Source organism: Trachinotus anak, unplaced genomic scaffold, assembly GCF_046630095.1.
Source record: "Trachinotus anak isolate AG129_WGS33_773 ecotype Australia unplaced genomic scaffold, CSIRO_AGI_Tana_v1 ptg000001l, whole genome shotgun sequence".
NCBI classification, from domain to species: Eukaryota; Metazoa; Chordata; class Actinopteri; order Carangiformes; family Carangidae; genus Trachinotus; species Trachinotus anak.
The window spans coordinates 19,005,900-19,020,516 of record NW_027273852.1 but is presented as its reverse complement, the minus strand read 5'-3'; the positions used below and the strand labels follow the sequence as shown (position 1 = coordinate 19,020,516).

Here is a 14,617-nt window from a genome sequence, read left to right as displayed (position 1 = left end):
CACAGAAAATGGGACGAATGCTGATCTACAGTTGCATCATACAGCACAAAACTAAATTAAGAAGAGCCATGAACAAAAATCAAGGGCAGATACAATCTGAGGCATTGCTTTGCCAATAAATCACTAGATCTGCTATGTCCAGAGGAGGTTCAGAGCTGTGCAGAGGCAACAGTGTGACGTGAAAGTGGGGTATTTAGCTGTTCTGGAGAAACTGTGGATACACAGTCAGAATTGGATTCAGGAGTTTCTATGAGAAGACATTTTTCATTTCTGGGGGGGAGGGAGGAGGTGTCTTAGGAGTCCACTGAAAGTACCATCCTCCAGGAAGGAGCAAATCAAGAAACTTTTTAGAGGCAGTCAGGTTTGCACCAAAAGTTTTTAAAAGCTCAAGGGCTGGAGTTTGTTTGGGCTGACATTTCTGGCTTGTGTAGCCCTCTAGGAAGCAGCCTCTTCAGTTGTCTAAGAGGTAAGGGAGGGAAGCCCCGCTTGCTTCTAGCTATTTATCACACATGCAAAATGCTTCACAACATTTAGAGATACTGCTTCAATGCACGTGAACCCAGCTTGAGACATATTTTACATTATATTCATTTGGCAGATGTCTTGTCTACAGTGATTTTTTCCCCACACACCTGCACACATCAGGAGCAATTTGGGGTTCAGTGTCTTGCTCAAGGGCACCTCATGGGGCACCTCAACAGAGAGTGATAATATAACAATAATAAAATTTGTTTTACTTGAAGTTTTACTTAAAGTTACATCAGATAAATATTCCATTTAAAACACATCACTTCAGTGGTATTTCAGACTCTGTCTTTGATGGCAACAATTCTTCCAGTAAGAGTGTTTAACTGGTGTTTATGAGGACTCCTCTTTGAAAATGAAACAAAGGGCAAAGAACAAAGGGTAACTGCGTAGGTGTTCACCAGGAGCGTTTTGGCGTTCTGCCACATCTCTTATCAGCATGTCTGCCTGCCTGCCTGCGTGCGTGCGTGCGTGCGTGTGTGTGTGCGTGATTTTCTCATGATTCCTTTAGATTATTGTGCAAAACAATATATCTTTTGGTGAAGCACATAATCCCTTCTTATTGAGGATGCCATTGCTTGCTAAAATCAATCCTCATGTTATAAAGCGTACAACCTATAATCCACTTATGATCCACAGCGGTAAGTCCACATTCACATACATTAACACTTTGCACCCTGGAGGGGTTATAATGAGCTCTATGGAGTATCATTAACCCATGTTTCCAAAGTGACTATTTTTCACAGCAACCTGCAGCTACGGTTATTGTGCAGGGCTAAGAAAGGATACAGCAGCTTCCACATGAATTTTCTGTGTTTATTGGAACCGGAAGGCACTGGAAGTAGAAAAAGCAATGTGGGAAAACCAATGCAATAAATCTCTGTCACTTCTTGTTGTTCGTTTGTCAAACTGGAATGCTACAGTCGCGTTATAAATGTGGGCTTGTGATGAGATGATGGACACCAAATAGGAGCTTGTGAGTTTGCATTTTTTGGACATTAAGCACATGACCAAGTCTTAAAGTAGTTAAATGCATGAGAACAATGCTGCTTGCAAACTCACTAAAAAAGGTTGCTGCGAGACTGGGAGACTTGTTCTCATTTTGCAAAGTGGTACATAGAATACATTAAATAGGTACTTTTACTAACATAGAGGAGAATTCGTGGCAAAGGAGACTGGCAACACACACTGAAGGAATCCGGGTAATAAACCAGAGAATTTGGATGGCCAGATCTGCCGTGGAATGCCCCTGTTCAGTGACCACAGCTTTTTACAGTCAGGCTCAGTGGTGCCTTTGTGCAGCTGAGCCCAGCTGGGCCGTCCAGGAAACCTCAGTCCTCAATGCTCAGTCCCACATCTGCAGAAACACAGACGTCTACATACAGGCCACCTTTTTATTTTGGGATTTACCCTGGGAACAGCCTGTTCACACTAAATCTGTATTACAATATAATTTAAAATCATTGTGAAATAGAACTACTATTAATTTCAAGGGCATTGTTACCACTGTGTGTTGACATACATTGCTAATGTCAACAAACCTTTACTTGGATCTAGGTTGTTGTCTTGTGTTAATCAGTGTCCGTCAATTTAATAGTAATAGCAGGACTCAGTCCCGTGTTTTGAATTGTGATGGGGGGCAAGGCCGTTGGTTTACATTTGGACCTATAATCAGAAGCTGGGTACTCAAGCATCCTACTTACTGTAATTATGAAACTTTGGGTCACCAACACTCACTCTTCTTGCTCTTCGTCTCCACCAACCCCTAAGAAAAATATCTGGCTCTTTATCTACTAAATGGTGCATTATCTGTTTGTTTGGGGCTGGGCCAGTTGCACACAGTGGGTTTATCAGAGTATTTTTGCTGCTGAAAAACGCTGCCTGCTGAAGCTGTTAATGAGGTTGATGATAGTGGGAAAAACAAAACAATAACGTAAAAAAAATTTATACAATTCATAGAGCCATGGGTGATTACAGAAACAAGTAATAATCCTTTTTTGGGTTTGTCACTGCAAGAAACTCTTTTCAATTCACACAGAGCCTTATGATCTGTTGCTTATGTAGATACATTGATGAGTGCAGCTTTAAGGAATCTATTCAACTTGCACAGGAACAACCCTGAAACTTATCTGAAAGTGTGATTGGCTGAAAACGAGGGGGACTATACAACACATTAAACTATAACGAGTAAGGCCTTAAAAGTATAGTATGACATCTACAGGGCCACCATTTTCTTGACAACTCGGCTAAAATTCGTGTTACAACGGTTCTCTTCTGTGTTGGGAGAACGGACTGCTCTGACAGAATACTTTTCCCTTGTAAAAGGACAAACTGCTCACCTGGACTTTTTATTATGTGTCAGATGAATCTGATCTTTCAAGGTTTGTGTAGCTCTCTATATATATCCACCCAAGTTGCACTAATGTACAGCATATTATGGTATATTATATTACTGCCATTGTACAGTGTATATTCAGCACATACAGTACAGTAGTACAGCTATGGGTCTATGATTAGTCTCTATTTTCAACACACTGCAATTTCCTTTATAAAGTTCTCTATCTATCTGTTTATCTGTCTATCTATATATATTTGGATGGGGACCTTATTGGCTGTTGAATAAACACGGTGGTGTTAAAAGTAAAATATTTGCCTCTGAAATGTGGTGAAATATAAAGTTTGTATATGAATACATGTATCGGTACTGTCCTGGTTTACTGTTTAATACACTTTAAAAAGTCACGAAGACACAACAGGAGGGAAAAAAAGCAGAGGAACAGGTACACACACACACACACACACACACACACACACACATACACACACATATACACACACACACACACATACACACACATACATACACACACATACACACATACACACACATACATACACACACATATACACACATACACACACATACACACACATATACACACATACACACACACACACACAGCCAGCACTGATCCCAGTACGCCGTATCAGATTACAATAACATACCCACCCCCCCCACCGGAGCATCGCGTGAGAGCAGCAGCCGGCTCTCAGACTTGATTGTGATTAATGCGCGAGGGCCAGATATCCCTGCCAGATCCGAGCGAGACGCGCACTTCTTAAGGTGGTCCGACGGCCGGAGCACACCGTACCCCTCCGCACAAAGCTTCAGGTGGTCCGACAGAAGTTTCTTGTTGGCCGCACTACTTTTTCTTTGAGCTCTCAGCTGATGTATCGATGACGTTCACAGGCGGACACAGTGGACGTCGGCTCGGTTTATCTTCACTTTTAGCATGAGCACATTTCTTTTATATTTGTAACACTTACCTAAAGTACACCGAAAATGTAAGAAAGTGCATTTACTGTCGGTCCATACACTAACCACTGTGAGACGTACATGACTTTACTTTCCAAATGTTTGCCTACTGTTTAACAACAGAGCGCGAAAACTGCAAGGTGAATGAAGTGACACAGCAGTGCTGAGCGGGTCTTACTGTTTGAGAACAGGCTTCTTCCTCTTCTTGTTCGCATAAGTCCCCGGGTTTCCCAACATGGTGCCACTTCGTTTAACGCTCAAAAACTTGACGTCGGGGTTAAAGTTTGTCTTGTTCACTCCTTAGCCACCGGTGCTTCCTCCATCCGCACGGCGACAGTCGGTGCAGCGTCGTCTGTTCAGCCGCTGACTCCAACTCCCATGCTCGGAAACAGGCTGCCGGGCTCGGTGGGGGTTTGGTGCCGCGTTGACAGATCCTGCGGGCGGCCACCGCCGCTGACCTTGGCCGTCGGTGTTGTGAGGGTGAAGCTGCGGCGGCAGACTGAGCACTGCTGCTAAGTTTTGTGAAGGGAGAGAGAAGTTCAGGAAAGTTTGGCGCAGAATTCCGCCGGTGTCCAACCCACCTTCTGTGGATAAACAACGCCGCTTTATTATTATTATTCAGGCTCATTTGAGTTTTCCTTTTTTTCTCTTGCGCGGGGCGTTTTCAGGAAATGTGAGTACAGTCTACAGAGCTGTGTTGTTAAGGTGGACTGGACTCGTTGTGACTGAAACATGTTTGCCGCTGCTTTGTAACGTCCAGGACGCATTGTAATTGTTGACTTAGTTGGGAAAATATGATTTTTGGTTGAGATTTCCGACCAGCGCAGGAAAAATTATTTAAAAACAAGAACTCTAATAATTTCCATTACACTTAAATTGTTTTCATATCCAGGCAATGTAACTATTGCATAAATGGACTTTTTTCCTGAGCTTGTCAGCATGATATTCCCAGACTGACTGCATGGTGTTGAGATCAGGGCTCTCTGGGGGTCCAGACCATCTGTTGCAGGACTCCTTGTTCTTCTTGTCTCTGAAGAAATTTCCTTGTGACTCCGGCTGTAGGTTTGGACTCAGAGACCTCTCATACAGTACTGTGTGATGGACAAGAATCTACATCTGAAGTGCCTAAAACCTTTGCTCATTACTGTATATTATCTTGTTTTTGTTTTATATGTAACACATAAGATTTCAAAACAGATACAACCTGGCTTTAGTGTCATTTTCCCACTATTTACACTATTATATATCCACTGTTAGATTACTATTTATATTGCTTTATACTGTTGTAATCATACATTTAAACCTATGATATGCCTTAAGCGCATACAGAACTGTAAATGTACTTTAGTCTCTGTTGATAATAAACTACTGCTGATACATTAATGATAAACAATGTCTTTAAACTAATAAAAGAAAACAAACAAAATACAAGGAGCGCTCATAAGACAGACATTTAAAAGCCTTTTGTGGCAGGTTAATGAATTCAACACATTTCAGAGCTTAAAGCAATACAATATCCAGTATGAACAAAGTTTCTGCAGAGCTACATATAGTGGGCACTTTTTACTTATAAACATAACCTACTACATACTTTATTACATGGCCAAAAGTATGTTAACACTGAAACAAAGTATGTGGGGACCCAAACATTACACGATATGTGATTGTTGAGCATCTCTTCCTGGTGATGAGCTGTTTCCACTCTGCTGGTTTCAGGCTGAGTTCGGCTCATAGATGCAGGAATTTGCTCCCATTCAGCCTCAGAAGCATTAGTGAGGTCAGACACGGCTACTAGGCAATGCTTCCTGCCCAAGGTGTTCAAGGGGCTTGAACCTCTCCACACCAAACTGGGAAAAGCATTTTCTTCATGGCCCTGGCTTTGTGCATAGGGGCATTGTCATGTTGAAACAGGAAAGGGCCTTCCCCCAAAACATTAGAAGCACATTCTGTCTAAACTATCATTGTATGCTGTAGCGTTAAGATTTCCTCTTCATTTTCTTAGAACGGAGGAGCCAGGCCCAACCAAGAGAAATACCTCTGATCAGATGTATGCTGTCTGACCTGTCCATCAAACTCTGAGCTGCATAATGCAGTTAGAGGTAGGAGTGTTGACCGCAACAAACTGGCAAATTCAGTCGCAAAATCTGCTGGAAAATGTCTTGTTTTTTGATTAGCTGTTGATGGACACTATTGTCCTACAACGCAATGCACAAAGCAAATGGAGGAGCTGCTCACAGCTGCGAAAAGGTAAGACATACTTTCAGTAAGTTCAGTTTTTTGGGTACACCTAGCTGTAACTTATGCAGCCAATGAAACAGCCCTGCCATAAAGGTTACCATCATGAAGGTCTTCATTCAACTTTGTGATCATTTTCGAGGATGTAGTTTGTGGTACTGTTGAATATTTACAGATGTCTCTGTTATTTTATCCTCCCAATTTATATCAGCGAGGTTTGGCTAAACAACAGAAGCACATCTCTGTCCATTAAGTGTAATTGTCTGATAATTTGACTTTATTCTACATAATTTATTTGAAAAGCTGCTTTCTAAGCTTTCATAGGTTTCTGCAAATTTGTATTTTATTATCAGCTCACAGCCACAGCTAAAGACGTGGAGACCACTCACACCTTCAGCTCTCGCCACCCTTCTTCTGTAAACTACAGGATTTATCTTGGACACACTTTACTTCCTCATAACAGCTGTCTGTCATGTTCACATTCCCTGCTTGAAGCCTGTCACCCTTTGAAGGAAATGAATGAAACCTCTATTGCAGCACTCGCGCACGGCAGCGCATGATATAACATGAAACACAAGCATGTAAAAACATCTTTAAAAGCATGTCCTTATATTATCCCAACATGCCGTTTCAATGTTACTTTTTTCATAAATTTAATGATTCCACATGTAAATGTACGATATGATGGATTGTTTTGTAAAAAAATAAATAAAATGGAATAAACAGAAGGGGTGTTTTTCATGTTTGCTGTCTTTAATGAGCGATATTTTTAGTTTTTTACTGACACAGTTTTGTTGTTTGTGTCACCTTTGTTAAAACATGTATTATTGTTTTCAAATTCACATTGTAATAAAGAAAAAAAGCTGTAACACAAAGACATGGCAACAAATGTCAAAGTGCAAAACATCCCAAAAAAAGAGAGGGGAGCAGTTCATTTCATCATTCAGCAGTGTGTTTGCAGTGTATCCCTGACAGCTGACACTTTGACTCATGGATGACTGAGAGACGCCTGCGGTGGAGGCTTTGCTCTGTTATGTCTCTGTCTCAGAGAGAGGATACGCTTCGCCCTCAGGCCACAGGTATCAAGACTCTAAAAAAAGATGTATTCAGAGTCATAGTTACCTTCTCCTGATTCTGAGGCCTGGCAGCAACTGTGTAGACATGACATCCTCACAGACAGCAGGCAAATAAAGTAGTTATCCTGAGTTGGAAAAAGCTGTTGTCTGTTTGTTGGTTGGTTAAACTGCAGATTTTGTTTGTCTGTTGGTTGGTGGGTTGGTTCAACCATGAACTTTAAACCTGCCTGATCACTCCCAGAGCCACACCCCCTCAGCTCTCTGCAATGAGAATGAAATCAAACCTTTAACACTAATTCTGATGATTGATTAGATACATTGAGCATCATTTGATAGATGTCTTCATTATTGGACTCTATGTGCCGCTAATCATGTACACACTTGTGGGCATCTAACAGCAGTGCTGTGGTGAACTGTCTTTAATCACATTGCTTTTCTAAGTGATGTGGTACTGCTCGATTTCTAGTAATTACGCTAATTACTTCCTGGTGAAACTGAAAACGACTATGTCATGCATTAAAGTTCGTCAAGACTATAAAGGATGCATAAATCATGCAGCAGCCTCTGCAAAAAGGAGATTAATGAAGCACAAAACAGCAGAAAAAGAAAATAGATAATTATTTTGAGTTTAGATGAAATGAAGGATCTAAGCATTAAATAAAAAATATATACAAGATATGACTACATCATCATGATTTAGTCATAGCTAGACCACAGCTGCACAGACAATCAGCTCCTGATCAAAAACCACGTTCACGCCTGCTGCTTGAAAAAACAGCCACTTCATGCTACTGTAATGGAGAGAAAAGCTCAACTCCTGGGGCCAGATTCACAAAGACATTTGAGAACTGGTCTGTGTTAGGCCAGTCTCATAACACAGGTTAGATAGTTTGACAGAAATGAAGACAGACTTATTTTAAGACTAATAAGTTCGTCACCCTGCCTCAGGCAAACTCTGTCTCTGAGAAATTCTGCTTCTGTACCACTAAACTGCAACACAAATATGTTTTAAAGTCACCAGGGCTCACATCTACAGTCGTTGCTCCCATACTCATCCTTATGTGTCCTGCAAATTGCATTTGCAATGCCCCAGGCTGACTCAGTGATACCTGCTAACCAGTGGCACCAAATAACAGAAAAGAGCAATGGCTCATAGTTAGTAGTTTCCTAACAGTGTTGTGGTGCGAGCAATTAGGGGGAAAGAGTTTTTAGAGGCTGCAGTGAGGACATCGTCAGTCATGTTTGTGTGTTAGCAGAAGCGTTGAGCCCTGCAGCCACAGGAGCTGAGATTTCATGCTGCTGGAGTTTTTTTGTATTGTTTGTCTCTTTGTTGAATTTTTCACTCTGAAATTTTCTTGCAACCTTTGAATTCTTCCAGAAGGCAAGAATTTTCTGCTGGGGTAAACAGAGAGGAGCAGTTTGACGAGCTTGCCCAGTCAGCCATGTTTTTCTGTTTAGTTTATCCATAAATCAGGGTGAATTAGTTCTACCTCAGATAATTAAGAGCTAGACAGCTTTGTGCAACAGATGGATTTAGATGTCTCCTCAAGTCGGGCCATCAGTTTGAGCTGAGCCATAGTCAGAGTCTGTTTTTGTGAAACCCGGCCCCTGCTGAAGAAGCTAGCTTAGATTTGAAGGGGCTGTGCAGCAGAGAAACTAAGAGAGAAAATACAGAATCACCATCTGTCAGGCAAATTCTGAACAAGATTGCAGTGTATATATTATACAAGTGTAACTATAATATAAAAGCAATCAATAAATTGTGTTTTCTGATATTTCAGTGATACACATTTTCTGAAACATGGTATCTGAAAAAGGATGAAAACAGTAGCACTTTCAATTAAGCTGATGTTGACATTGGTATCTACATCTGGCCACCCCTCCTCTGAGGGCTATGTGTGGTGACAGAGAGCCCCACACTGAGCAGGGTAACAGAGAAAGCCAGCCGAGGAGTGTAGAAAATGAGAAATGTGAATAAGGCAGCTGCTGCACCACAGAATTTGGTGTGTGGTTGCTGGGGAGTGCTATGCAACTCTTCCCATGGGTTTAATCCACCCTGTGTGCTTGTTTATTTGGCCCAGTGCATTCCTGTGTGACAGCCACCAGTGCATGGCCATCAACACCAAGCTCAATGTCTTTATTTCACTTTGGAGCAATATTTTATTCAAGCCCTGCAGTGGTTTTCATTTGGGAAGGCCTGATATACCTCACTGACTTTTATTGTTCTCCACCCACTGCAGAACGTCCCTCAAACTTAACCTGTTACTGCACTGGTCTTTTGATTTCATCATTTGAACAGTTTGGTCTCGTCCTGGGGTCTGTTGCACTCAATGTATTTGAAGCCGAAGCAGTGAACATGACTTTCAGAGATGTGTAATTAATTCTCTTCTTTGTGCTGATCAAGATTCATGGAAACTGTTTTCCATCAGAAAAATACATGAATATGTGAGTTAAGTTTTTAAAGGTCCCATATTTTACAATTTTACGGTGTTTGATTTAAAGCTTTAATATCCATAAGAAGATATATCTATGGTTTTATGTATCAAAAACCATTTAAGTGTAGTTTTACATCTCCTCTCTCAGGATTCTCTCTGGAGCTCTAGTAACTACAGATCGGTGAGCCAATCAGAAGAGAGGATCTGAGGCTCTCTAAGTTTGGGTGTTGAGCTGGACATTTTTAAATTAACACCATCTGTGGTCAGCAAACCTAACCTGGATGAATGAAGTGTAAGATAAGAAATTCTGTCTCATAGTTTGAGATTCTACTCTATAATTTTCAACCACAATGTCATAATTATCAGATAATTAGCCATTATTTTTTACTTAAATTAAAATGATCACATATTGCATGATTTAAATCTTGACTCCCTATTATGTACATGGCTAGTTTTCCAAACTTTATCAAAGCTTTTATTTTCGTGCTGGGGATCAGCTTCTATGAGATTTGATGCTGCAGCTGAAGTCATGGGAGGAAAAGTCGAGCATCAGATATCCTGTTGGCCATCAGCGCTCGTTGAACTGCAGAGTCCTTTTCAAACAGGCAAAGGCTTGACAAGAAGCAGGACTACTGCCCTTTGTGAAGTGAAGAATTGCGTGTGAAAGGCAGTTGGGGGAGGGAGGAGTGGGGGTTACATCTCACCATGTGAGATGTAACTGAACTCCATTACACCCTGAACCACAGCTCCACTAAAATGAACATCAGGTTGTATTCTGTGAGGATCATGATTTCTGATCGTCTGCACTTGTGTGGTCGAAGAGCTGTGGTGTGATGTTATTATCTAGGTATGGAGGGTTACTGTGTGTTTGGTGGGAAGCAAGAGTGAGGTCTCACAAAAAAGTAGAGCAGAACTGTAGTTTTTTTTCTTGTTACTGGGGCAGTACCCTTTACAGGAAGTACATACCACAAGAACAAGTACTATGCTTGACATTTTTGCTTGATAAATAACTTGAAGGTCCAATATTTTACAGGTTTTGATATCCATAAGAAGATATATTTGTGATTCTCAGGACCAAAAACCATCTCACTGTAGTTTTATATCTTCTCTCTCAGGCTTCTCTCTTGAGCTCTAGTTGCAACAGGTCAGTGAGCCAATCACAAGAGAGACTCTGAGTCTCTCCTGATTGGTTGATTGTTTGCTGAGTGATTCAATAAAAATATATCAGATTTCAGATAAAACACTTAGAGAAACCAAATGGTTGGTGACTACAGCACTGACAGCAAATAAATATGTCATAGGAAAAAAGTTTTGAAATAAAAATGTCTAATCAAAGAAAAAAGAATTATTATTTTCCATCATCTCTGATGTACAGACTAAGAACAAAAGACAAGACATAAACTAGATTCAAAATTTATTCTTTTAATACATACATATTATTTGGGATGTACAACAGAAGACGACTGGATCAATAATGGACAAGTGGTCCAGAGTTCATCCGAGGAGCTGATCAGCCAGTGACAAGGGTTGAATTGGATGATGGTGATGTGAAATCTTTCACTTCAGCCAGATGTATTTGTCTCCAACATCTGCATTATAACCGGGGGCATACTTCTTCCCAGGGAGCTGCAGAAAAAAAAAGATGATTAAAGGCTGAACATTAAGACCAACAGAAACACAAGATACACCACATGTAAAGACATTTAATTCACATGTACTGAAGAAGAGAGGCTCTCTTCTGATTGGCTGACTGCTTTCTGAGTGATCAAATAAAAATAAAGCAGATTTCAGGCAAACACTCTAAACCAAATCCTGCAAGGTTGGATGGTGGGTCCAGGTGGGCGGGGCTTGGGGCATGGCTCAGAGTGGTGACTGCTTTGTTGTGACATCACAAAGTTCCAGAAGTCCTGACGGCTGGTTTTAAGGCTCAGTTTCTGAATACAGGCTGTGTGCATTTCTCTGTGGACTGAGGCTTTGATACTTTCACAGTATTAATATAGAACCTAGACCTGCTTTATAATCAAAAACACATGGAAATCTACCTTTATACAATATGGGACTTGTAAACCATTAAACAATTAGTCTCAATCTGTCAGTCCACTAATAAGTTAAACGACTAATTGTTTCAGTTCTAGTGCAAACTGTTGTAACAGCAGTTGTTTTCCTATGTTCTTCCCTTTCAGACATGTCTACATTAATATGTAATATGTAATACATGTAATGTTACATGTACTGACATTGGCATTGCCCCATTTTGGCAGTTAGCAGCTAAACAAGTTACTGCAGCACATGATACAAAGCATGTGCCAGTGGACGTCAATCAAGCGTCAACATTGAAACAGAACTGCTGATTTCAGGATCCAAAATCAACAAATAGTAAAATGTTTTCCAAAGCATCACTGCCTATCAACACCACATTACCACACTCATTTAACAAAGACACAAAACACAATTGTAAGTAGTAGGTAATGTTGTGAGTGTGAATATAATACACTTAATATTACGTAGTATATTTAATAATGACTGTAAAGTCAAGATGAAGCGTGTTTCTGCTACTGTAGGTCCCTTTGTATGAAGACTACCATTTTGGTTGCCATGTTTTTCAGTTGTTTTAATGATTTTGCAGACATTGCAGACAAACCTCCTCCCTGCTGGCACAGTTAAAACCAGTCCAAACTGCAGAGGAGAGAAATAAAATCTGCTGTAAAACCAAGGGAAATTTGGCAGTGAGAGATTTGCCAAACCCCTCAGCTGGCCTCTCAGGGTTTCAGCCGTGAGACCTGAATGTGGAGCATTGTTGTTTTACTGTAGACTAATCACTCTTGTTCCTGTGGGGGTGTGTGTCTTTGTGTGTCAGGATGTATACAGGATGAAAGTTTTGGTACTGTAACTGCGCATGCACTGTATGTGTGTATGTGTGTGTTGAATGAATTTATCTCTCAACATTGGCTTCAAACATCCACTGCTTGCACACATTTCCTTCAAAGTATTATTCTTTCACTACACTTTAAAACTTTTTTTTTTTAATCTGCTTGATTTTCTATCAAAGTGAACTATATTTACTAGTGCTTTATTCATGAGTGGAATAGAAGAGATAACTCACATTAAAAATGTCTTGACAAACATAAACTAGAGGCCATCTTGTGATGGGATCACAACAGTTGCAACGCCCATCAACATGTTGATGCTCTGGTCCATGAGTACTCAGTTGTCATAGGCTGGACCACACCCATCTTCAAATTCTGCCTTCATTGTGATCTCAGCTACACACCTGTGGAGTTTCGTGACTGTGTCTTGCATGATTGTAACACTATCACGATGACAAAATCTGTCCACAGACGTATTAACACCTGCCAGCGTACTCAAAACCGCCTCTGTGTGTAGTTGCCACTACAGTCTGTCTCTAGGACCACATTTTGCAATGATGTACACACACACACACAAGATGAAAACAACACCAGCCATGCTGTTACAGCTGGTAAAAATTAGTCAGTTGTCCATTAATCCATTCATCTGTCCAAAACAAGATAAATATTAGTAGCTTGCTGTCCGACTGCTGTGAAAATATCGGAGGATATGCATAGTCCCTAGATGAATGAATCGAATGAATGAATGACTTTTACCCAGATGCCAGCATCAAGTTAATATTTCCACTTGCATGAAACATCTCATTCCATGTCATCTGCTGATCACATTCCTGCTTTCAACAGGACGAACCTTTTTTTCCCCAATAATTTCCCCACAATGTTTTCTTCATGCTGTGTAACACACATTACAGCCTCTACAGCCTCTAGAGGCCACTATTGGGGATTCGGATTTCTATTAAAGCTACAGATACATTGGCTATCAAACTGCTTTGTTTAATGTGTCGAGCAGAAAGCTGGTAAACAAAATCAGCATTACATTCACAACTCTCCACATTTGCAAATAATACTGCTACAGTAATAGCCCCATAGAGAAGAAGAGAAGTGAGAAGATAAGCTGGGAAACATAAATGGCTGCAAAAATTAGAGATAAAAGTCATTGGTGTTATTGGCAGTTTCCACTCTAATTTAATAAAATGTAGATCTGCCAGTGTGCTTGTGCAACCAGACTTGACTGTGCAAAGCAGAAAAACTGGTGCTCACACTGAATGGCCCATGAACTATGAAATGGTGCAGCTGATTGACAGTCCTGTTTACATTGGTGGTTTCCTTGCCTACAGAGGAAACAGCCTGTGAGTCACACTTGTATGTTGACAAGCTGAAGGTGTTATGTAAAGTCTTGAGAATTCAGGAGTGAATGTAATGAGCTTGTACCTGTAGGGGAAAGTGCAAGTACAGGAAAACATGTGAAAGTAAACAGAAGGTGACAATTCATTAATACAGTTGTGAAATCAGAATTAGAAAGTGAAAAGGATGATTAACAGCCATTTTTCTTGGTATCATTATCTCTTCTCCAGCAGTGTTACAGTAACAGCCTGCTTATGAGGGTCTAATCACAGCATCTCCACCACACCTCTTAAAGTACCTATCCCATTGATGAGTCATTACTGTACTGCAACAACATAATGAGATGCCAAGCATTGTTTAGACACACATTACTTGGATTCCAGTCCAGATCATTAAGATTGCTAGCATTAAAAATCATTTTCATGCTGGTTCAGAAACATTTATAAAAGTAGATAAGTTGCTGAGCATCTTTTCCCTCTGGTATAATTCTGAATTCAGGGCCATCATGACAAAAGAATAAACTGAGCTCATGTTGCAAGTTCTACAAAGGGTGGCATTAGGGGTTACCTTAAGGATAGTAAAGAGTAAGCAGCACCTTTTTGAGCAAGTTTTATCTGATGGTCAGTGTAGTGATATGACCATGAACATTTGTTATAGGTAAACAGTCAATGCAAAATTGTTAATCCCATCTGTCTCATGAACTTGGTCCATGGCATTGCACCAACTAATAAAATGGGCCAATAATAATTTCCACCTACTTTTTGACTGCAGATTGTCACATTACCATGAAAACATTTTAGCTTTGGGTTTTAGAGACAT

General features: G+C 40.5%; 1 protein-coding gene and 1 long non-coding RNA gene across 4 annotated transcripts in view; one reads left to right on the top strand and one right to left on the bottom strand.

Annotated features, from left to right (window-relative positions):
• Nucleotides 1-4,465, bottom strand: part of LOC139623774 (aryl hydrocarbon receptor-like) — a 33,692-nt gene extending 29,227 nt beyond the window's left edge. Inside the window, exon 1 of one of the 2 annotated variants that reach the window (XM_071482277.1) lies at nt 4,020-4,465. In XM_071482277.1, the coding sequence (XP_071338378.1) occupies nt 4,020-4,078 (59 nt within the window). In that variant the 5' untranslated portion in view covers nt 4,079-4,465. The remainder of the gene's footprint in view (nt 1-4,019) is intronic. The other variant, XM_071482286.1, reaches the window with a different exon arrangement.
• On the top strand, nt 2,495-7,501 carry LOC139623782 (uncharacterized). Of its 2 annotated transcripts, none has more exons than XR_011691590.1 (3): nt 2,495-3,870; nt 5,844-6,088; nt 6,430-7,501. It is a non-coding gene; the product is annotated as an uncharacterized lncRNA (long non-coding RNA). The 2 variants fall into 2 exon arrangements; XR_011691591.1 differs by lacking the exon at nt 2,495-3,870 and adding an exon at nt 4,377-4,514.
• The last annotated feature ends 7,116 nt before the right edge of the window (nt 7,502-14,617 follow it).